Below are 21,740 nucleotides of genomic sequence, written 5' to 3'. Positions count from 1 at the left end.
CCCGGGATGATGCTGGAAGGGTGGGGAGGGGGTTCTGCTCGAACGTTGTCCGTTTGGATCAAGCTCCGACTTGGCCCCCAAACATCAACTGCTCTCTGAACTCCTCGAGGCTCACAGGGTGATATTTGATCTGCGAGAGCATAAAATTAAACACGCGCAGCGGCGTTCCTGTCGTTAAAGGGAGGCTGTGAATGTGAACCAGGCCCGAGCGGGTCGGGAAGGCACAGCAGTACAGTGGCAGATGCTCCCTCTCCTGGTGTTGATGCCTGCTGTTTACCCTCGGCTCCCTCGTATGTGTGCGGGCCTCATGGGGCACCCATTTGGCTGGTTAACAAAAGAGCAAAATAAAACACTGAACTGGTCTAGGTCTGAAGGAAACTGGCACCACCGCCCTGGTAGAGCAACTGTCCGGGGACGCTCGGAAACCACGGCAGAGAGCAACCCCCGGCATGAAGGAAACATTCAGAAAGCGCTTTAGTAACCCGCTTTACCTCCCAGAAAAGCATTTACATGGGCCATAGGGTGTAGCTTATGTGTCAGAAGATGGTATACAGCTGGGAGTCAGGTTTACAGATCCCTTGATGTGTGCGGTGAGGACATCTATCTTTTGAGGAAATGCCACCAAAGACATCACCTGAAGAGGGGCCTCTGGGTGGACAAAAGCACCCACAATGGATGCCAGTGGCTCATCCACAAGCTACTGCAGATGGCCAAGACAGCAAACATGGCACCCTTAAAGAGGCCAGTCCTCACTCTTCCAGAGGCACCAAGCTCACTTCATCAACAGCAAAGCTCTGTCCCCTGTGGGAGAACGCACTGGGTCCTGCCCCTGACAGCCTCACAGGAGTCTTCCCACAAATGTCCTTTGCAGCCAGGGGCCATTTAAGAGGCAGTCAAGTGGAAGCAGCTCATGCCTTGAGCTCAGAGTCCGGGTTTAAAAGCAGGGCTGGCGTGATGCTACAGGGTGATGATTCTTCAGAGGCTCCTGCAAGGATCTGCTGGGAAGACTCATCCTAATGGTGCCATGCTTCCTGCAGGAGGGACTGGCAGAGGACTATACAAGAGGAAAGAGAACAAGAACAAGAGAAGAGATGGACTCAGACTCGGGGCCGTTAGGGCATCGCAGAGTGTTCTTCCTCCCACTTCGACAGTGTGGTGTTCCGGGAAGACTTTTCCTGCACTGGAGCCCGGGCAGCCTTTACCGCCCAGGTCTTCCTCTGTCACAGAAGTGACAGCTGGGGAAGGTGCTTCTGCACCAGCCAGGGAAATGAAATGCAGCATCAAGAGCACAGGGGTGTGCCTGATGTCCTGGAGTTCAGAGATGAGTGTCATACTGTGGCACCCTCAAAGACAGAACCCAAGGGTTCAGAGGTGTGGGCCACCCATGTAAATGTGGTGGAGAGCCAAGCCACAGACCACCTTGGGGAGCTGTAAGAGGATAATGCTCCCCTACACACACCACACACACACACACACACACACTCACACACACACACACACCACACACACACACACCACACACACACACACCACACACACATACCACACTCACACACACACTCACACACACCACACACACACCACACTCACACACACACCACACTCACACACACACCACACACACACTCACACACCTACACACACTCACACACTCACACACACACCACACACACATACTACACTCACACACACTCACACACACCACACTCACACACACACCACACACACACACACTCACACACACCATACACACACTCACACATACACACCACACACACACCACACTCACTCACACACACACACCACACACACTCACACACACACACACCATACACACACCACACTCACACACACACACTCACACACACACTCACACACACACCACACACACACACCACACACACACACTCACACACCACACACACACTCACACACACACCACACACACACACTCACACATACCACACACACACACTTATACACACACACACACACACACACACACACACACACACACCATTCTGATATCAAAGCCCTAGCCTTACTGCCTTAGACTGCTGTGATCTTACCTGGGAACGTGGTGGGTACAGTGGAATCAGGTGAGGTCCCATCCCAAGCACCTCATGAAAATGGATGTTTGGAATATTGACAGCACAGAGGGGATGCTTGCTGTGAGGGGATGCTGTGAGTAGGAAGGCAGAGCCCCGGCACCAGTTCTTACCAGCATGGAAGGAGATACTTCGAGTAAGCACAGAAGGTGGGAGAGGCCAGGAGAGCAAGGGCCCTGCTTGGACTGCGGGCTCCTCTCTGCCCTGTGAGCGTCCTGGCCCATGCCTTTGTTGCCACTGCCCTGGCAGGGAAAACAGGAACTGCTCTTACTCTCCTCCCCGTGACCTGCTCTGAAGCAGGAAAGCAGAGCAGCACCTTGCATAGCCTCTGCAGTCAAGCCTGAGGCCCACCCACCAAGCTCTTCCATCTGCTCCCGCTAAGGGGATGCTGCCCTCTCCTACCCCACACTAGGGGTGCCCAGTCCCCCTTCTCCTACCCCACACTAGGAGTGCCCAGTCCCCCTTCTCCTACCCCACACTAGGAGTGCCCAGTCCCCCTTCTCCTACCCCACACTAGGGGTGCCCAGTCCCTCTTCTTCTACCCCACACTAGGGGTGCCCAGTCCCCCTTCTTCTACCCCACACTAGGGGTGCCCAGTCCCTCTTCTCCTACCCCACACTAGGGGTGCCCAGTCCCCCTTCTTCTACCCCACACTAGGGGTGCCCAGTCTCCCTTCTTCTACCCCACACTAGGGGTGCCAAGTCACCCCTTCTCCTATCCCACACTAGGGGTGCCCAGTCCCCCTTCTTCTACCCCACACTAGGGGTGCCCAGTCTCCCTTCTTCTACCCCACACTAGGGGTGCCAAGTCACCCCTTCTCCTATCCCACACTAGGGGTGCCCAGTCCCCCCTTCTTCTACCCCACACTAGGGATACCCAGTCCCCCTTCTCCTACCCCACACTAGGGGTGCCCAGTCCCCTTCTTCTACCCCACACTAGGGGTGCCCAGTCCCCGGTCCTCTTGCCTGGCTGGCACTGCTTACTGAGCTGGTGACATACCTCCCTTGGGCCTATCTCCTAAGAGTCACAGTAAAGGCTATTTCCGTGGAGAGATGGCTATTCACGTTCAAGGACCTGACCCTTCCTTAGGAGACCATGGGCCAAATGGAATAAGCAGTGACAGGTGAGATGTGCTGAGCAGGGACACTGGAAGGGCTACACTGCTGGTGGCGTAGTTTCCCCAACCCACCTCTCCCTTGCCCTTCAGGCTAGCACTCATGCCTGCTGGCTTATGGTCACCCACAGTGATCAGCCTTGGGGACCCAGCATTACTCTCAACCTCATCATATCTATGAGTGACCCTTTCTGGAAACAGCCGTGGGAACTAATTCTGGCTGGCTCCTGCCCGCTGAACCCCAAGGCTGCTGTTGAACACTTCCCTCTGCCTTGAGTGCCTGCTACTTTAGAAAGCCTCCATTCCCTGGAACCCTGGTGAAGGCGTCATGGGCCCTACGTGTCACGCCTGGAGACACAAGTGAAGCCCCTTAGGTCTGTTTCCAATGTTTCCTATGCTGCCAGCATTTCAGAGATGGAGAGGACACAGCCTTTACCCTAACTGTTACAGTCTTCGTTGGGAGGCCAAGGAACCCCACCCCATCACTCTCCTTCCTCAGACTAGGCAGGGAGGGTAAGCTGGTAGAGGAGTGGATTGGGCTGGCAGGGTGAAGAATGAAGGCTGATTGAGGGGCCTGGACAGTCTCTGGGTCTCTTTAGTATTCTGGAACCTCAAACACCAAATGAAATCCACCTTTCTTCTTCTGGTCCCAGTCGTTTGGGTCGGGGGGGTTCTTTAAAGTTCTGTTCATATCCTGGGCTTCAAAAAACAAAAGGGTATTCTCCTGCAGTTCTGTAAACAGGAGTGAAGCCCAGGCAGCCACAGGCCCCGAGGATCTTTTCTACTTCATGGCCAACAGCCCTGCTGTCCTTAGCTTACCACAGCGCCTGAGCCTCTGCCTCAGTTGTCACCGTGTCTACCTGCTGGGCTCAGGGATGCCCTATTGGTTGGCAGAACATGATCTTACAATGTGATGCCGAGAAGCTGGCATTGAACCACAGAGATCTCCCTCTCTATGTGGCTGACGCCATCCAATTCAGGAGATCCTGAACAGAGAGACAGTAAGGATTGGAGGTCTCTATGAGAACCAGGAGATCTGTCACCTCTGGCCCTTGGCCATTATAACTCTACTCCCAGCAATTGAGCTTTGGACTCACTGAATCACACCAGGCTTTTTCCTTCTGGCTTGCAGGCAGCAGAGTGTGGGACTTCTTGGCCTCCACACTCACATGGACCAATGCCTGTAAAATACCCCATCTCTCAGCTCCCTCTCCAGCCCACTGCTTTTGTTTGCCCGGAAACCAGGGTGATACACACAGCACTCTTGCTTTATCTGTCTGCGTCAAGATGTCCTCTTTAGAAATAATTTTGAAATTTTATTTTTAATGATGTGTATATCTTTATGTGGGCATGTCGCAAAAGTGTGGGGGCTCTCAGGGGCCAGGGGTGCTGGATCCCCTGGAGCAGAGTTACACCCCGCCAGATTCGAGTGTCAGAATTGAACTCAAATCCTCTGCAAAGCAGCTCATAACTTGGTCACCTCAGTGTGAAGACCATAGCTCCTATTTCAAAATCAGGTCACAAGCGTGGTGCTGGGGTTAAGACGTTCACACTTTGGGAATTTTTGGAGACACAACTTAACTCACAGGAGTCACAAATCACATATTTCCTTCTAGGTACACAGAAAGTGACTTCTTAGGGTTTGTGGGATAGCTCATAGACCAGGCTAGGCTTCCGTGAGCAATGTCTAGGGCCCTGCCAGCGCTGGCCCTGGTAATAGGTCAGCTGCCCTGTCATCCCCAGACACTGCCACCAATGGCAGAGATAGACTTCCTGGTTCGACCGGAATGAGGTACAGCAGAAAAGTTGTCTCATCAGCTCACCGGTGCCCCGGTGCCAGCCCCTCGTCTGCTTGACTGGATTTGGAATCCCTTAGGAGACAAACCATTGGAGATCCCTGAGAGGGTCTTCCTAAAGGTGGCACCATCCCATGGGCAAGAGTCAGACTGCATAAAATGCGAAAGTGAGCACTCAGCTGTCTCAGCTTCCTGACTGAGGGAGCAACATTAGCAGTTGCCTCCTATTCCTGCAGCTAGTGCATACTGACACACTTCCCCTCCATGACGGGTATCTACAGACCCTCGAGCTGTGAGCCAAACAGAGCCCATCTTCCTCAAGTTGATCTCGTCAGACTATTAATGTAATCTTCCGTGAGCGGGAAGAAGAGGAACGTCTCACAGACCGCCTCATCAAAAGACGGTGGGCAGGGACATTAATTAAGCTCCCAACGCTGCGGCTCCACTTGTGCCACAGCAGTGGCAACGTGCTTGAGGCCACAGGAGAGAAGCCATAGAGCTGTGAAGATGCTAGTTAGCCCTGTGCTGCTGCTTTTCCTACAGAGACGTGAGCACATATCTGTGGCCATTGTAGATTAATCCACTCTCATCTCCCCTGCAGCGGCGGCACGAGTACCTTGCTACTGCCCCAGTGTTGTGGATTCTCCAATGAAAGACACTCGAGGAAGACGCACGCACATGCACGCACGTCTTACACGCGGCATTCTCATGTAATGTTTTTGGGAACCCACTTAAAATGATACAAGCAATAAACCAAATCCCCAACACATATTTCACTCCAGACAGGACACCAACAGACCTCAGAAACAATTCCACCTACATCCAGATGGATAAGCCAATTTATTTTAGAGAAGTTACTTACGGGAACATGGGTAAATTAAAGGCAGCTGAAAAACCAAAACAGCCCACCAACCCATGGGGGACCACTCGCACACCTCCATCCCCCGAGCTTCCTGCCCAACCTGCATGCAACGCCACCAAGAGTCTTCTCCCTCCAGAAATTACTCATTGCTTACAGAACCAGGAGGAGGAGAAGGCCTTTTGAGTCTTATAATTTTATGAGTCTCCCTCCGTGTGTGTGTGTGTGTGTGTGTGTGTGTGCATGTGTGGGTGTATGTGTGTCTGTGTGTTTCAATTTGGAGAAAATATCTACACAACACTTTGGCACAGCTGGACTGCTGAGGTATGATCAGCCACACCGGCCTCAAACCAATGCACTATTTCATAAACGATGCTACGTGAAGCCATTATACATACACTCATTCATATACGCACATGCCCCTCCATGCGCCCCTAGCTGGTCAGTACACCTATCCACTCTCCCACCTACATGCTGAACCTCCACCTACCCAGTCATTCATATCCTACAGTTAACCGAGGCAAAGCAAACACGTGACATGGTTAGATTTACCAGAGAACAAAGAGGCACAGGGACTCTGGATATGGCTGTGGATATAGAGATGAAGGAACTGACTACAGGGAGGTCGGGGAGGTGTTGGCTGTCAGAAGTGGTATCTGGGGATGCAACACTTTTCAGGATCTCTCAGTCCACAGCTAGCTGTCATGGAGCTTGGAAGGGGCATAGCTTTCCTCCTAGACCTCGTGTGCTTTTGCCTTTGGGGATAGGGTCAGGGTTCTTTCCCACATCAGTCTCCTCGCTGTGGAGAAGCAGCCACACCCATTGAACTGCCTGCCAGCTGTCTGCAACATCACAGTGAGGACCAAGGTGGGTCCGCAGCAGCCGTACCACGAGCACCGTGGTGGTCTGAATGAGAATGGCTCCCATGGGCTGTTTGGACGCTTGGTTTCCAGAGAGTAGAACTGTTTAGGAAGGCTTAGGAGGTGTGGCCTTGTTGGAGGAGATGTGTCACTGGGCATCGGGGGCAGGGTTTGAGGTTTCAAAAGCGCATGACATTCCTGATTAGCCTTCTGCCTCGTGCTTGTGGACCAGATGTGAGCTCTCGGCTACTGCTCCAAAGCCATGTCTGCCTGCCCACTGCCATGTTCCCCACCGAGACGGTCATGGACTCTATCCCAATAAACTCCTCCATAAGCTACTTTGGTAACTTAGCAACAGAAAAGGAACTAAGACAAACACCTTCCCCAGAGTGAGTCCGGCCAGGCTGACTGCAGGAGTCCTGTTCATGGACTAGGACATGGGAAGATCCTTTCTGCTCTAAGTGGGAATTGCCCTAGGCAATGCTGGGGCCAGGATCAGCGCACCCCAGATACTTCAGTGAAAAGCAAGATAAGGTAGCCAGTACTCATCGTTTGAACTGAGGTTCCAGAGAAGGCATAAGACCTGCATAAAACAAAAGCTGGTTAAAACCATCACTACATGGGCTCTCTGTTGCTAACTGATTCACAGGGGAATCTTTGTTAAAGATTCCACAAAGCTGATATGTTTGAGTGGGCCTTCCATGATCGTGGAGGGTTGGAATGTTTCAGATCTCAAGCTGATTTCTCTTGGATTATTTATTTGGTCCCCCTCACTAGCCAGTCATTGAATTGCCTCAACAGACCACATCGGGTTCCATTAATCCACAGCTAAGTGTTATCAGCCTCTGAGATCTACAGCAGAGACTCACGGTGCTGTAACCTGCCTACCTGATAATTGCACCAATGTAAAAATGCCTTGACTTCGTGAAATTGTTACACTGAACACAGCACGAGGGTAACCAGATCTGTGTACCCTTGCCATGGTCACTCATATTTGGATCCAGAATAAGCTTACTCCCTTTGAAGTAAGAATGGTTTTACACCAACCATCAGCCTCTGACCTCCACCAAGGACAGAGTTGGCCTGTAACTCCCTGCAGCTCCTCTGTGCCTCAGGTTCTGCTTTCACAGCGGTGGTTTCAGTGTCCCCTCAACAGGGAGGCAACCATTAATCCAACGGTTCGCCTCCCTTCTTTCCTCCCTCCGTCATTCCCACAGGTACGCAAGCATAACGAGGTGTCAGGCCCTCCTGACGGCTCTGCAGATACAAAGTGGAACAAATCCCACGCGGCCTCCATCCTCGCGGACGCTCCAAGGCATGAGTGACCACAGGAAGCACGGAACGAGCTTCTGCAGGGCTCGCGCTTCCACCCGGCGTTCCAGTCCGCCACACCGCCCGGAGGCCGCGTGATGCGGGAACACGGGAGGAGGAGTGCGCCTGCGTGAAGGCGCTGCGCCTGCGCAGATGGTGTGCAGAAGGCCGCGAGTGTTTAGGGTCGCGAGGTGGAAGTTTGCTGCAGTCGCCACGGTGTTCTGGAGAGTGCTGCGCCGCCACGGTGTTCTGGAGAGTGCTGCGCCGGAAGTTGCCGGTCGGTGCGCCCTTTGCAGTGTGTTCTTAGGTCACTACTGACTCTGGTGACTGCCGAGGCTGCTCCCTCCCATCCTTCCTCCCATCTCTCAGGAGAGACAAGGACCTAGGTCCAAGTGACCAAGGGCAGGGGCGTAGGGCTGCACTTCGTGCGTGATTGTTCCCCTATAAGGACCCTGCCTCCCCTGGCTCCCTGCCCCCAGACTCCTAAAGCTCCCCTGGCCCCAAGCTCCCCAGATCCCCAAGTCCTAACTACTTTCCTGGACCCCAGTTTCCCAGACCCCAAGACTCTCAGGTCCCTGGCTGCCTGGAATCTAAGACTATCTGATCTCCAGCTCCCCAGACTCCCAGTCCGTAAGGTCCCCAAACCCCCAGTTTCTCAATATCCCAAACCATAAGGGCTTTGGCCCCACTTTCCCAGGCCTGTAGCTTCCAAGCCCCAGGAGAAGCTATGAACAGTAGAGAGGAGAGTTTCTTCGCAAGAATAAAACAGTGCAAAGATGAATGAAGGCTTCCCGCTCCCTTTGGACCTCCCAGAGGTTCATTTCAGAGCACCCCTAGAGGAGGGGGGGGGGACTTGTCACAAGGTGAAGAATGAGTGTTCCTCAGAAGAGTCTGAACAGGCCCCTAGAGAGCCAGGTCTGAGGCCCAGGGATGCCTATGAGAGAGGAGACTGACTAGAGTGAAGAACCAGGAGGAGCTGCTGGCTGGTGGGAAGAAAGCAAAGAGCCTGAGAAGACTGCAGGGGGTGAGGGGGGGTTTGCTTCTCTGGGTGACAGAGGGTGCTGGTTCTGGAGTGGGTCTGCTGGAACTTGGGAGAAGCCATCTTGAAGTGGAGCAGAGCCCAGAGTAGCTTTACTCCACAGACACTGATACCAGAGGCCACCTGGAGAATGGGTTGGAAGCAGCCAAGAGAGCCCAAAACAAAACAGAATGAGTACAGCTAGCCCTGCTTGTGGGGAGTCTGAGGCAGGGAATCTGTTACAGTCACCTGCTGTGTCCAGCCTGACTGCAGAAGGGTGCAGAACCGGAAGAGGACCCAACACCTCCACACAGATTTGTGCACAAGGGTTGTGTATTCTAACATGTGACATTGCCTGTCCCAATGGTCATAGCTAGGGCCGCACCTTGACCACCTACCGTCTCACACCAAATAGATTAGAGTACCTAAGAAGTCCTTTAAAAACCCAATAGGGGGGGTTGGGGATTTAGCTCAGCGGAAGAGCGCTTGCCTAGCGAGCGCAAGGCCCTGGGTTCGGTCCCCAGCTCCGAAAAAAAGAAAAAAGAAAAAAAAAAAGAAAAAAAAAAACCAATAGGGAAGTGGTTGTAAGAACTGAACCAAGTTGACCCAGACAAAACACAAATGATCTGTGAACGTAGAAAAGAGATGATCACATGCTGAGAGAAATGGCCACAGTGGGGATCTGTCAGTGATACTTAGAAATCTCCTGGTTTGTTAAATGCAGTCAGGACTGCGGGGGAAACAGAGAATGCCCCCTGTGCAGGCAGTTTGGCACCCTCTGAGGGAATGGTGTCTTCTCCTTTGGCCAGCCACCCCGCCTTTGGGAGTTGGGTACCCATACTGCTTAGTGTCATTTAAAAATATTTGCAGGCTGGAGAGATGGCTCAGGGCTGGAGAGATGGCTCAGTGGTTAAGAGCACTGACTGTTCTTCCAGAGGTCCTGAGTTCAATTCCCAGCAACCACATGGTGGCTCACAACCATCTGTAATGGGATCTGATGCCCTTTTCTGGTGTGTCTGAAGACAGCTACAGTGTACTCACATAAAATAAATAAATCACAGCAACTCTTTTAAAAAAAAAGAATATTTGCTTGGCATTGTCTGGCATCAATAGGAGGAGAAGCCCTTAGTCCTGTGAAGGCTCCTTTCCTCACAGGGGAATGCCAGGGTGTCAAGGTTGGAGTGGGTGGATGGGAGTGGGAGCAGCCTCATAGAAGCAAGGGGAGGGGGGATGAAGAGGGGGAGAAGGGGATAACAGTTGAAATGTAAATACATTATATATAGAAGTATATATACATATATATATATATTTGCTACAGAACTGGAAGCAACCCAGATGCCCAGCACCGTGAGACTTGATAACTTGATAACTTGATAAATGCATGATGGAGAAAGCACATAACCCTAACCCTAATGTGACATGCTACATGCTACATGCTACATGCTACATGGAGAGCTCTGAAGGTGAAGTGCTTGCTTTATAACCGTGATGGCCTTAAAGCAGTGTTCCTCTGGGCTCTGCGTCAGCTCTTGCCATGAGTTTCTGCCATGTGTGAGTTCTTGCCCCCCTGACCTCCTTCAGTGCTGGACTGTGATCTGAAGCTGTAAGCCAGAATAAACTGTCTCCCTCCAAGTTGCTTTTTGTCCTGGTGTCCTATGACTGATAGAAATGCTAGGACGAGATCACAATAGGTGAAAGAAATATAAAGCTAACAACTGGTTGGTTGTGGGGAAATCTTCCTGGTTATAGCAGAGAACTGGAGGTAGGATCAGGGTGAAAGGAATTCTAGGTCTTAATCCAACTCGTCCAAATGCTAGAAGACGATTGGTAGCACCGTGCAGAGCTTTAAAGGGCTGACCGTCTTCCAGGCGCTAAATGCATATTCATGAGCAAATAATTCTAGCATAAAACTTATCACACCAAGAAGGGAGGACAGCAGAGTCACTTTCACTTGGTTTTTTTTTTTTTTTGTTTTTATATTATCACAGTTCACTTTTTTGTTTCAGATTTAATTTTAGGTGTCCGAGTGTCTTGCCCGCATGTCTGTCTGTGCGTACGATGCCATGGAAACAAGAGGGCGTCAGATCCCCTGGAACTGGAATTAAGACATCTGTGAGCTGCCATGGGTGCTGGGAGTTAACCAGGTCCTCTAGGAGAGTAGCCAGTGCTCCGACCCACTGAGCCAGCTCCCCAGCCTGGCACTTTGTAGTCTATGCAGTAGAAGGGTAGCAGGTCTCCTGTCAGCGGATATTTAGGTCTTCTCCAGTGTTCCTGTGCTGAAGTGTCCTAGCGACCTTAAGTCAAAGTCACTTCATTCTCTGCGTGCTCACTACGTGACTGGTTCCCCAAACTGTTGGGGGAAGGCACGTGTGCAGTTGTAATGTAAATGGATGTGATAGAATTTCACCCAAAGGATGAGTGCAGTTGCCTCACGTATCAGAAAACATATCACAAAATCCCAGACTACATATCTGTATGCCCCAAATCTGAGTCCGTCCCTGAGTCTGATACAGTTTACAGCTGTGCTCTGTGAAGGCGGTTTTAGATGGGTTCATGAGGGATGGGATTTGCATCCTCACGAGGGGAGGAGGTGAGCCAGTGCTCTCTGTGCCCTGTGAGGTGACAGGAAGCTGCCCTCAGTAGACCTTGAACGCTGCTTGTTCTTGGCTCCCCCAACCTGCCTGATGTCTTGAGGCAGACCAAGTGAGACATGGTGTTTTCTCTCTCCCAACCTGCAAAATGGTATCTCCACGTGTTTGCTAAGGTATGTATGGGAAGCTTCGAGCTATCCAAAGTTTAAAGTGCAGAGACCTCACATTCCCACCACTGACCTCAGCAGCCCTCTCCTGCTGTTCACTGCTGCACTGGGACCTGCATCACTCTGCACTTTAACCAATGGATACACCCACATAACACTCCTGTAAGATCAAAATCACATCAGCTGGGGAGCAGCCCACAGAGTCCAGTGAACACTCAGCTTCTGCCCCCAGCACCTGCTGCCCCTGTTGTTCTGCCCCTGGACTCAGGCTCAGCTCCCTTCCCAGCTGCAGGGTCCATGCACCTCCTTTCGAATAACTTTCCATTGCCACTCGATTGCTTTCACTCCATAGGCTCTGCAGTTAGTGTACCCATGCTGCCTTCTGTGGATGGTGTGCGGGCACTTTCCGACAGCAGTGTCCAGAGCCACTGCGCATGTGAGTGTAAATCTTCTTGAGGGTGCACACTCATTCCTCTTTTTCACACCCACTAGGAGAATTGTTGGGCCTGATGACAGGTGGTGGATTTAACTTCATTATAAGTCATCAGTCCCTGCTGGGTAGCACATGCATAGAATCCCAGGAAGCTGAGGCAGGAGACTTGTGAATTCAAAGCCAGCCTGGGCTGCACACCCCTTCCAGAGTCCTGCCTGGAGGCAGTGAGGGGCATCATGGCAGATTTCCCAGCCCACAGCTATGTGCCACCTTGTCTTTTCATCTTAGAGTGTGTATGGTGGTCTCATTCTGCTAATCTGCACTTCCCCGTAGTTAGAAAATGGAACATGCCCTCCCTCCCCCCGCCTCATTAGCTGTTCTTGTAACTTGCTGGGTCCAAGGTTGTCTCCCAAGAAGATGAAGTGGGGGTGTTGCCTTCAGAGCCTTATTTGGGGGAACTCTGGAGCATGAGCTGTACAGCGGGACAGTGTCAGATTACTGTGTACCCAGCAAGGACTTCCTCATCTGAGGTGTGTGTCTCCCTCCTGACAGTTTGTGTGCTCAGTGCTGGGTGATGCGCAGGATCAAAGTTGAAACAGGGTGTCACACTCGATGTTATCAGAAGGTCACCTGTTAATCTGGCTCCTGTGACTCTGGGCAAGGTTATTTAGCAGCGAAACCTTAACCAGGTAGGTGCAGCCTGTGGCCTTTCCAGAACTGAGAGTGCCATCAGTAAGGAGGAAGCAGAAGTCACTGCCAAGGACACTCCCAAGGAAGCCACACCAGGTAGTGTCAGCATCTATTAAACTGGTGGCTACTGACACACGGCCTGGTGGCCAGTTTCTGGGCCCAGTGCCGGCTTCTCTCTGCTCTGCTCACCACCCTCATGTTTTGCCAGTGTTTTCAAGTCGTGTTTTGCCACGTGTATTTTTGCCCCAAATGTATCATTTTATCCAGGGGGTTATTTCAACATGCTGTTCCAACATCATGAGCTCCTCACAAGGACTAATCTTAACATTTCTTCTACTATATTCAGTATGAATGAGGCAGAGTTCCTGTGGGACCCTGGACGTGCTTGTCCTGGTGTGCCCCAGATCTGTGTGCGAGTGTCCTCAGCCTGGGCTGTTCTGACCCACAGCAGCCCCTGACTGTTCACTGGGACACCCACCTTCCTTACTTTCCATTCCATGACAGTGTTGCAAGTGAAAACACTGAGGCAGGGGAGAGGCGGCAAGGGGGACAGGACAGAACCTGACAGGATAGAAGCATGAGGCTGTGTGTGGATTGGAGTCATCATGGCTGTCAGAGGCCTCTGTCCACATGCATGCTAGGAGTGCTCCATGGGAGAGTCAGGGAAACTGGGAAAACCCGGAGGACCGAGGAGCAGAGCACAGGTACTAAAGCCCCACATAGGATGGAGACTACTCTGTCCTCTAGCTGCCTCCCACTTACAGGTAACTACGGCCACTGGCCTAAAGTCAGGGGTTCTTCATAAAGGGATACTGCTGGCGGTGGCTGCAGAGGTTGTGGGCATTGATGATGGATGCCATGGAGGAGCAGCGATGGTGAGAGTGACAGTAATGTGATGATTGTGAGGTGATGGAGGTGGAGGTGGTGGTGATGGTGGTGGTGGAGGTGGAGGTTATGGAGGTGGAGGTGGAGGTGGAGGAGGTGATGAAGGAGGTGGAGGTGGAGGTGATGGAGGTGGTGATGGAGGTGATGGAGGTGGAGGTGGTGGTGATGGAGGAGGTGGAGGTGGTGGTGATGGAGGTGGAGGTGATGGAGGTGGAGGTGGAGGTGATGGAGGTGGAGGTGGAGGTGGTGATGGAGGTGGAGGTGATGGAGGTGGAGGTGGAGGTGATGGAGGTGGAGGTGGAGGTGGTGATGGAGGTGGAGGTGGAGGTGGTGGTGATGGAGGTGGAGGTGATGGAGGTGGAGGTGGAGGTGCAGGTGCTGATGGAGGTGATAGAAGTGGAGATGGAGGTGGTGATGGAGGTGGAGGTGGTGATGGAGGTGGTGATGGAGGTGGAGGTGGAGGTGGTGATGGAGGAGGTGGAGGTGGAGGAGGTGATGAAGGAGGTGGAGGTGGAGGTGATGGAGGTGGTGATGGAGGTGATGGAGGTGGAGGTGGTGGTGATGGAGGAGGTGGAGGTGGTGCTGATGGAGGTGGAGGTGATGGAGGTGGAGGTGGAGGTGATGGAGGTGGTGATGGAGGTGGTGATGGAGGTGGAGGTGGAGGTGGTGGTGATGGAGGTGGAGGTGATGGAGGTGGAGGTGCAGGTGCTGATGGAGGTGATAGAAGTGGAGATGGAGGTGGTGATGGAGGTGGAGGTGGTGATGGAGGTGGTGATGGAGGTGGAGGTGGAGGTGGTGATGGAGGAGGTGGAGGTGGAGGAGGTGATGAAGGAGGTGGAGGTGGAGGTGATGGAGGTGGTGATGGAGGTGATGGAGGTGGAGGTGGTGGTGATGGAGGAGGTGGAGGTGGTGGTGATGGAGGTGGAGGTGATGGAGGTGGAGGTGATGGAGGTGGAGGTGGTGATGGAGGTGGAGGTGGAGGTGGAGGTGGAGGTGGTGGTGATGGAGGTGGAGGTGATGGAGGTGGAGGTGGAGGTGCAGGTGCTGATGGAGGTGATGGAGGTGGAGATGGAGGTGATGGAGGTGGAGGTGGTGATGGAGGTGGAGGTGGAGGTGGTGATGGAGGTGGTGATGGAGGTGGTGATGGAGGAGGTGGAGGTGGTGATGGAGGTGGTGATGGAGGTGGTGATGGAGGAGGTGGAGGTGGTGATGGAGGTGGTGATGGAGGTGGTGATGGAGGTGGAGGTGGAGGTGGTGATGGAGGTGGTGATGGAGGTGGAGGTGCAGGTGCTGATGGAGGTGATGGAGGTGGAGATGGAGGTGGTGATGGAGGTGGAGGTGGTGGAGGTGCAGGTGGTGATGGAGGTGATGGAGGTGGAGGTGGAGATGGAGGTGATGGAGGTGGAGGTGGTGATGGAGGTGGAGGTGGAGGTGGTGATGGAGGTGGTGATGGAGGTGGTGATGGAGGAGGTGGAGGTGGTGATGGAGGTGGTGATGGAGGTGGTGATGGAGGTGGAGGTGGAGGTGGTGATGGAGGTGGTGATGGAGGTGGAGGTGCAGGTGCTGATGGAGGTGATGGAGGTGGAGATGGAGGTGGTGATGGAGGTGGAGGTGGTGGAGGTGCAGGTGGTGATGGAGGTGATGGAGGTGGAGGTGGTGATGGAGGTGGAAGTGATGGAGGTGGAGGTAGAGGTGCAGGTGGTGATGGAGGTGATGGAGGTGGAGGTGATGGAGGTGGTGATGGAGGTGGAGGTGGTGGAGGTGGAGGTGCAGGTGCAGGTGCTGATGGAGGTGATGGAGGTGGAGATGGAGGTGGTGATGGAGGTAGTGGAGGTGGAGGTGATGGAGGTGGAGGTGGTAGAGATGGTGGGCGTGGGGATCATGATGGAAACCGTAGAGATCACAGAGAGGCAGACGGCGGTTCAGAGCTGGTACTATGGTAGGGTAGGCTCATGGCAGGGCTTGAGTTGGTGGAGGGAACCGAACCTGGGGCACTGACAAGCAATAGCAGAGGCAGAGGTGACAGAGGTGGACACTGGTGAAGGGACTCCATCTCACTGGAGTTGAGGACAGTGTGGGCGAAGCCAGAGGAGTCAATGTTTGTGGAAGCAACATAGAGGGCATGGAGGGGTTGGGGTACAGCGGTGGCTGTGACGACTCTACAAGCTGGGTCGTCTGAGATGGACTGAGGTGGGGGCAGGCACAGGGACCAGGGCAGAGGTCAAGTGTGGAGCTACGGCTACAGTGTTTGTGTGTCTTCCTTCCTTGAGGTCGTCTACACAAACTCCCTGTGCCGTTTATGAATATCAGAAAAGGGGTGGGCCAAGTGGATGCCATGTGGTGGACAGGTTCCCTGAGGCCAAGGGCTAGGGAAATGGGGAGGCAGCATCTGGCCCTTGCTGCACTTGTTTCTCATGGCCTCGACCTTCCCACACCTGCTTTCTCTCACATGACGTCTTACCCTGTGCACCTTGCTCTGTGGTCCACTTGGAGGCTCCTGGAAAGCCGCAGAATCTAGGGAGGGTTCTGGAGCACCCTGGACTCCTTCCAGCGTTGTCCTGCTCTTCTGCTGAGTGCTAGTCCCATGGACTCTCGACACCAGGGTCTGTGCTGCACACAGCTGAGGTACCCAACACTCCCCAGAGGCAGGCAAGTCCTAGACTTGTTGCCCACTGGCTGAGATTTTGGGGGCTGCAAAGACTTTGTACATGCCTCAGTTTACCATCCGGCCACCAGGTAAACATGGGTAATCCCAGGGAGGGTGCCAAGAGGCCCACGCCGTCCAGGAATAGAGTTGGAGGCTTAGTGAAGCCCAGCTGGGCAGAGTCCACACACTAGAGGGGGCCCCAGGAAGCCTCCCCTCCCAGGGCTCCCATCCCCATTGGTGTGGCAACAGCTGCTGTCTCCTCCTGGACTGGAAAACTTGGGCTGAGTCACAGGCTCAACTGGGAACATGACAGGGCCTCCTGCAGGACAGTGGCTCCCATCCAAGCTTCGTGGGAGGCAGGGTGAGTGTGGGGCACAGGAGGGCCAGGCACCTCCTCCCAGCACTTACATCTGGAGCCAGAACTGGGAAAGCCAGAGGAATTGGCCCAGTCACTGTCAGGCCCTTCCGGTACCAGCTTAGGGTGGCCAGGGTCCCTGTGACAGGCACAGTTCCCACCCTTCCCTGAACTTGGCTCAAGCAGAATGAGTCTGATATCTCGTGCTGGGGCCATTCTACTCCATCCGCCAGAGGGCCTGGTAAAACGGTAGATGAAGCCTGGGGGCTCATGGGACATCTGCATCCCTAAGCAATGTCCAGCACAGGAAGGTGTAGGGCAACTGACATAGGCCCCAAACTGTCAGCCCAGAGCCCAGCCACCCACTACAGTGGGCAGGAGGGAGTGAGGGGAAACACAAAAGTCTTTGGTCCAGCCGAACCCTGAAAGAAGTGTGAAGGTGTTGGGGGGAGATAAGAGAGCCAAGTACACACAGTTTGGGGTTTGCCTGGACGGCTTGAAGGAGGCAGAGAGCCGTAACGACAGAATCAAGTCTTAGATCCAAGACCCTGCCCTTCCTCCCAACGCCCTGCCTCTCTAGGGCTCCTCTCCCAATGTCTAGCATCAGGGGAATGAGGCACCTGTCACTAGGCCTGTCCCAGTCCACTCACCCCACTAGCCATGAGCACCTCTTGTACTGAGTGGTTGCCTCCCCTACTCCGGCCCCCAACACACACACACTTCTAGCCTGGCAAAGCCCACGTTTCCCAACCGAGAATCACCACAGCCATCTTCACCTGCGGTTGGCTTTATTACACTGACATTGTGACCAACAGAGTGTGTGAAATAGGAAGACGGAGCTCCTTTCTAGGGACAGTGCAGGCCGACCACAAGCAGGGCTGTGCAAACATCCCAGCGAAACCGAGAAAAAGCTGTCCTGTGGAGTCATTTCCCAGTAGTCCCTCCAGGGGGCAGAGCAGCAGTGAGACCACAGGCAGGAACAGTAGCCGGCTTGGCCCTGGGAACCCCACACACAGCAGAAAGCACCTGGACCCCTTCTACGCCTGCCCTGTGCTCCCCACACAGGTAGCAGATCAGACACATACACACACGCAACTGAACCATGCCAGTTATAAATGTATAACCAGTCACCATTCTTGGTTCATTTCACAGTAACTGCACCAAAGACGAGTCCAGTGTTGACTCAGGGTAGGCTCCCTGTCCCGGGAAAGCAAGTACTAGAGGAAAAACCAACATAGGGGTGTTCTGCCTGCACACGTGTAGTACTACACACACACACACACACACACACACACACACACACACACACACACGAAGGGGGGAAGGGAGGAGTGAGCGAGCGATCACTCAGATCATAAGTCACAGGGTCCTACTAGCCTTTCTAGAGGTGGAGTCAGAGGCCAGGTTATCAGTGCCTCTTTTCCGGCTCTTGGCACTGTGGCCTGTCTGGGGCCTGCCGTCTTAGAGCATCGCTGACAGACTCCCTGGCCAGCTGTGGACATATTAGGAGAGCAGAGAGACGGTGAGGAGATGAACAGGGTCTGTCCACCTTGGGAAGACCAACTGTCACTTCACTCCAGACCAAGCAAACAAACAAATACATCAAGTGTTAGCGGAAGACACAATGACTTAAGACTTGCCCGACTCTTTCCTCTGGGCCACTTGCAATCAGCACAGACAGCCCTGTTGTGGAGAGGGCAGGCTGTTTCAGGCAGCTCTACCACTTGCTGAGGCCACCCCCTCATCCTACCCCACCCCCTTCCTGAAATGACCAAGGCTTGCTTGGGGTGCAAGTCGTTAAAGTGAGGGGGCCCATATCCTCGACAAAGGCAGCGGGCAAAGTCCTTTACATTTCAAGGGCACCAGCCTTCCTTCCAGGGCTGTAGTTGAAGGGAGAATCTGTCTCCCTTCTCCCTGTGACAGCTGCTCCCACCCATGCCCCACGACAGGAGGTGGTACAGCCAACATTGCTCCTCTTAAGCTGGACAAGCTCCGGCCTTGTGTTTGGTGCCTGGGAATGGCTGCAGCTCCAGGGAGACCCTTAGAAAGCAGAGAGTGTCTCCCAGGCTCAGGCCTGACTGGAACACAGCATCAGTTTCAACATGCAAAGCTTGGCTCGTGGCAAAATCTGCCATCCCCAGCCGCATGAAGCCAGTAGGGGACACTTACAGGTCCTCAACCAGTAGCAGACACATATTGCCCTTGGGAGGCTCCTGATAAAAGAATCCATTTCCAAATTCTCCTTCCTTGATCAAAGTTCCACCCCTGTTCCACCCCAGTAACAGCGCCCCAGGGACACCCAGCTTCAGCCACCCTCCTCATGATGCTCAGGTCCCTGCTGGAGCTAAGCCTCCTGAAAGGCCAGCTGGATCTCTGTGGCCCCTGCTGGTACTTGTTGTGCCCGAGGCCTTCTCAACAGGGGCTCCTGCGGTCCCTCACCAGGAATGGCTCCGGCTCACTCAGTGCACCCTGTTAGACACTTGCATTAATGACTCTCTTGACAAGTGAGTCATTCTATCGTGGCATTAGGCACACAAGGACACTCTCAAGTACCCCAGCAGGGTGGTCAGGGAAGCCCCAGGACAGAGGAAAACTGTATTATCTCACACTGGCCAGTGAATGGGCGGGCAGGCCAGGCACTCTAGGACCTTGCTAGAGAGGAAGGACAGTGGGGACAGAGTATCCCTAAACTGGGCAGGGTACAACCTGCTCAGGTGTCAGGTGGAGGGGAGGGGAGGAGGAGGTGACCCATCCAAGAAGCAGCAGCATTCATTCAGGTTGGCCAGTGCAACCTTCTAGCCTTGGGGTAGCCTGGGCTTCTTCCTCTGCCCCAGAGTTCCATCCGGGGAGACCCTGCCTCTGCTCTTCCTCCACCTCGGGGATGCAGAAAAACACTTCACACAAGCAAGGGCTTGACGAGGCCATAGTGGAACTTGCGGACATGGCGATACAGGTCACCAGACTGTGTGAATCGGCGCTCACACCAGCGGCAGGCATGGGGCTTCTCCCGTGTGTGGACCACAGCATGCCGGCTTAAGTTGTGTGAGTACTGGAAGCTCTTACCACACTGCACGCATGTATAGGGCTTCTCCCCAGAGTGTGTCCGTTCATGCCTCTTCAGCGTGTACGTGCAGGAGAAGGTCTTGCTGCAGAGGGGGCACGTGGGCACGGCCCCCTCCGGGGAGAGCCTGGTACGGACGCTGTCCCGCTCCCGGAAGTGGGCGCTGAGATGCGGCTGCAGTGCGTGGGTGCTAGGGAAGAGTTTGCAGCACAACGGGCAAATGCAAAGATGCCTGCCAGGACCCAGATCTTCGCTGTCCACCACTGGCTCTGCATGCAGCCCAAGCTGCTGGCTGCCTGTTCCTTGGATGTGCAATGGCTCCAAGTTCACTGCCAGGCCCCGGGCTGCAGAAGCACAGACTGGTGGTGGGGATCTGTCCGCGCTCTGCGGGCTGCTGCTATCTTGTTCAGAGAACGAATCTTGCTCGGCCTTCACCAGTGGCTGGGCCCCTTGCTGTATGGAGCTGCACTGGGATGTCTGGAGGAGACAGGGTGGGTGGGCCTGCTCTGGTCTTGGGCCAGGCTTCAGCGACAGGTCCAGGGCCCCACTCGACTCCTCTGAGACCTGCCAAGATGGAGGTCCGAATTTTGGCAGGGGATGGACAGCCTTGACCCCTAGAGATGGGGGTTTGGCCTTTGGTGTGGCTTGGCAGAAGGCAGGGGGCCAGGAAGGCAGGGGGTGTGGTGTCTGCCCGGGAAGCTCTGTCCCCAGCGTACGGGTCTCCAGATCTGGGTCCTTCTTTCTGAGCCTGCCCTTGCAGACCTTGACGATGTCATACATGTGTAGGTAACTGGCTGCAGCCAGGACGTCCTCGACAGGTAGGCTGTGCAGGTCCAGGCGGCCCTCATACATGAAGTCCAGCAGGCGGCTGAAGGCGGGTACGGTGACGATGTCGCCGTTGAGCCGCACTGTGTCGCGGCTGCTCGCGGGCTGGTCCCTGTAGAAGAGATGGAAGTAGACACTGCACGCGGCCAGTACAGCGCGGTGCGCAGGGAAGCGCGCGTCGCCCACCAGGACAGTGCAGTCGCACAGGAACCCAAGCTCGCGCTGCTGCCTCAGGCGGCCCAGCAGCCGTACGCCGTGCTCCGGGAACTCCATGCCGCCGCAGTCATCACCTGGGCACAAACGGGACGCCTGTCAACACGCCGGGGATGCCGTGGCCGCCGCTCGCCCCGACGCGCCCTTCCCGGGTTGCAGGCAGCTCACGGAGAGGCGCGGGAGTGACGCGCGCAACCGCCAGCCCTGAGCTGCCCCGGCACCTGCCCGGAGCAGGAAAAACTCGATCGAAAGTAAACAGAAGCTGCTCTGCCGCCGGGGCGGGGCTCGGGGCGCAGCGGAGGGGCCGAGCCGCGCGGACAGAAGTCGGGACTTCAGGCTGCCTCGCCCGCACCCCCCCGCCTGCCGCGCCCCCCGACGCCGGAGTCGCCGCCCGCCCGCGCCGCTGCCAGCTGCCACCGCTGCCGTCGGCCCCATTTATGGCAGCGCGGCCGTGGGGAGCGGCCGGCTAGGCAGGCGGAGCCGAGAACCCGCCCCTGTGCTCACCTCCGCCGCACGCGCGGCTCTCCGCTCGTTCTGCAAGCTTTCCCGTGCAGCTCGGACCTCACCGAGCTACGGGTGGCGCGCCCCGGCCGGGAGGGCGCCGGGACCCGGACGGCGCCGGGCGGGGCGCACACTAACTTGGCCGGCGGGGCAACGCCTGCTGCTTGCCCCGCCCCGAAGAGCGAAACTCCCGGCTGGAGCTGGAGGGGGCGGGCCAGGCGACTTCCCGGAGCGGCGGAACCGCTGAGGTCACCTCGCTACCCCTTCTCTGTCCGCCCCACCCGGTCAGCCCCGCTAGAAGCTAGC

At 54.8% G+C, this 21,740-nt stretch overlaps 1 protein-coding gene and 1 long non-coding RNA gene across 2 annotated transcripts; one reads left to right on the top strand and one right to left on the bottom strand.

Moving 5' to 3' along the window:
- Positions 1 to 2,681: 2,681 nt before the first annotated feature.
- LOC134479262 (uncharacterized) lies at positions 2,682 to 10,698 on the top strand. Its single transcript, XR_010052394.1, has 2 exons — positions 2,682 to 8,325; positions 10,385 to 10,698. It is a non-coding gene; the product is annotated as an uncharacterized LOC134479262 (long non-coding RNA).
- Positions 10,699 to 19,407: 8,709 nt separating this feature from the next.
- Positions 19,408 to 21,536, bottom strand: Zbtb42 (zinc finger and BTB domain containing 42). Its single transcript, NM_001126302.1, has 2 exons — positions 21,438 to 21,536; positions 19,408 to 21,010 (listed from the first exon to the last, which is right to left on the bottom strand). Exon 2 carries the CDS (start codon positions 20,991 to 20,993, stop codon positions 19,731 to 19,733), a length of 1,263 nt encoding a protein of 420 aa, NP_001119774.1. The 5' UTR covers positions 20,994 to 21,010; positions 21,438 to 21,536; the 3' UTR covers positions 19,408 to 19,730.
- Between the last annotated feature and the right edge of the window lie 204 nt (positions 21,537 to 21,740).

This window comes from Rattus norvegicus, chromosome 6, assembly GCF_036323735.1.
Source record: "Rattus norvegicus strain BN/NHsdMcwi chromosome 6, GRCr8, whole genome shotgun sequence".
NCBI lineage: Eukaryota > Metazoa > Chordata > Mammalia > Rodentia > Muridae > Rattus > Rattus norvegicus.
Note: the sequence above shows the minus strand (reverse complement) of the source record. Positions and strands in the feature narration are given on the sequence as shown.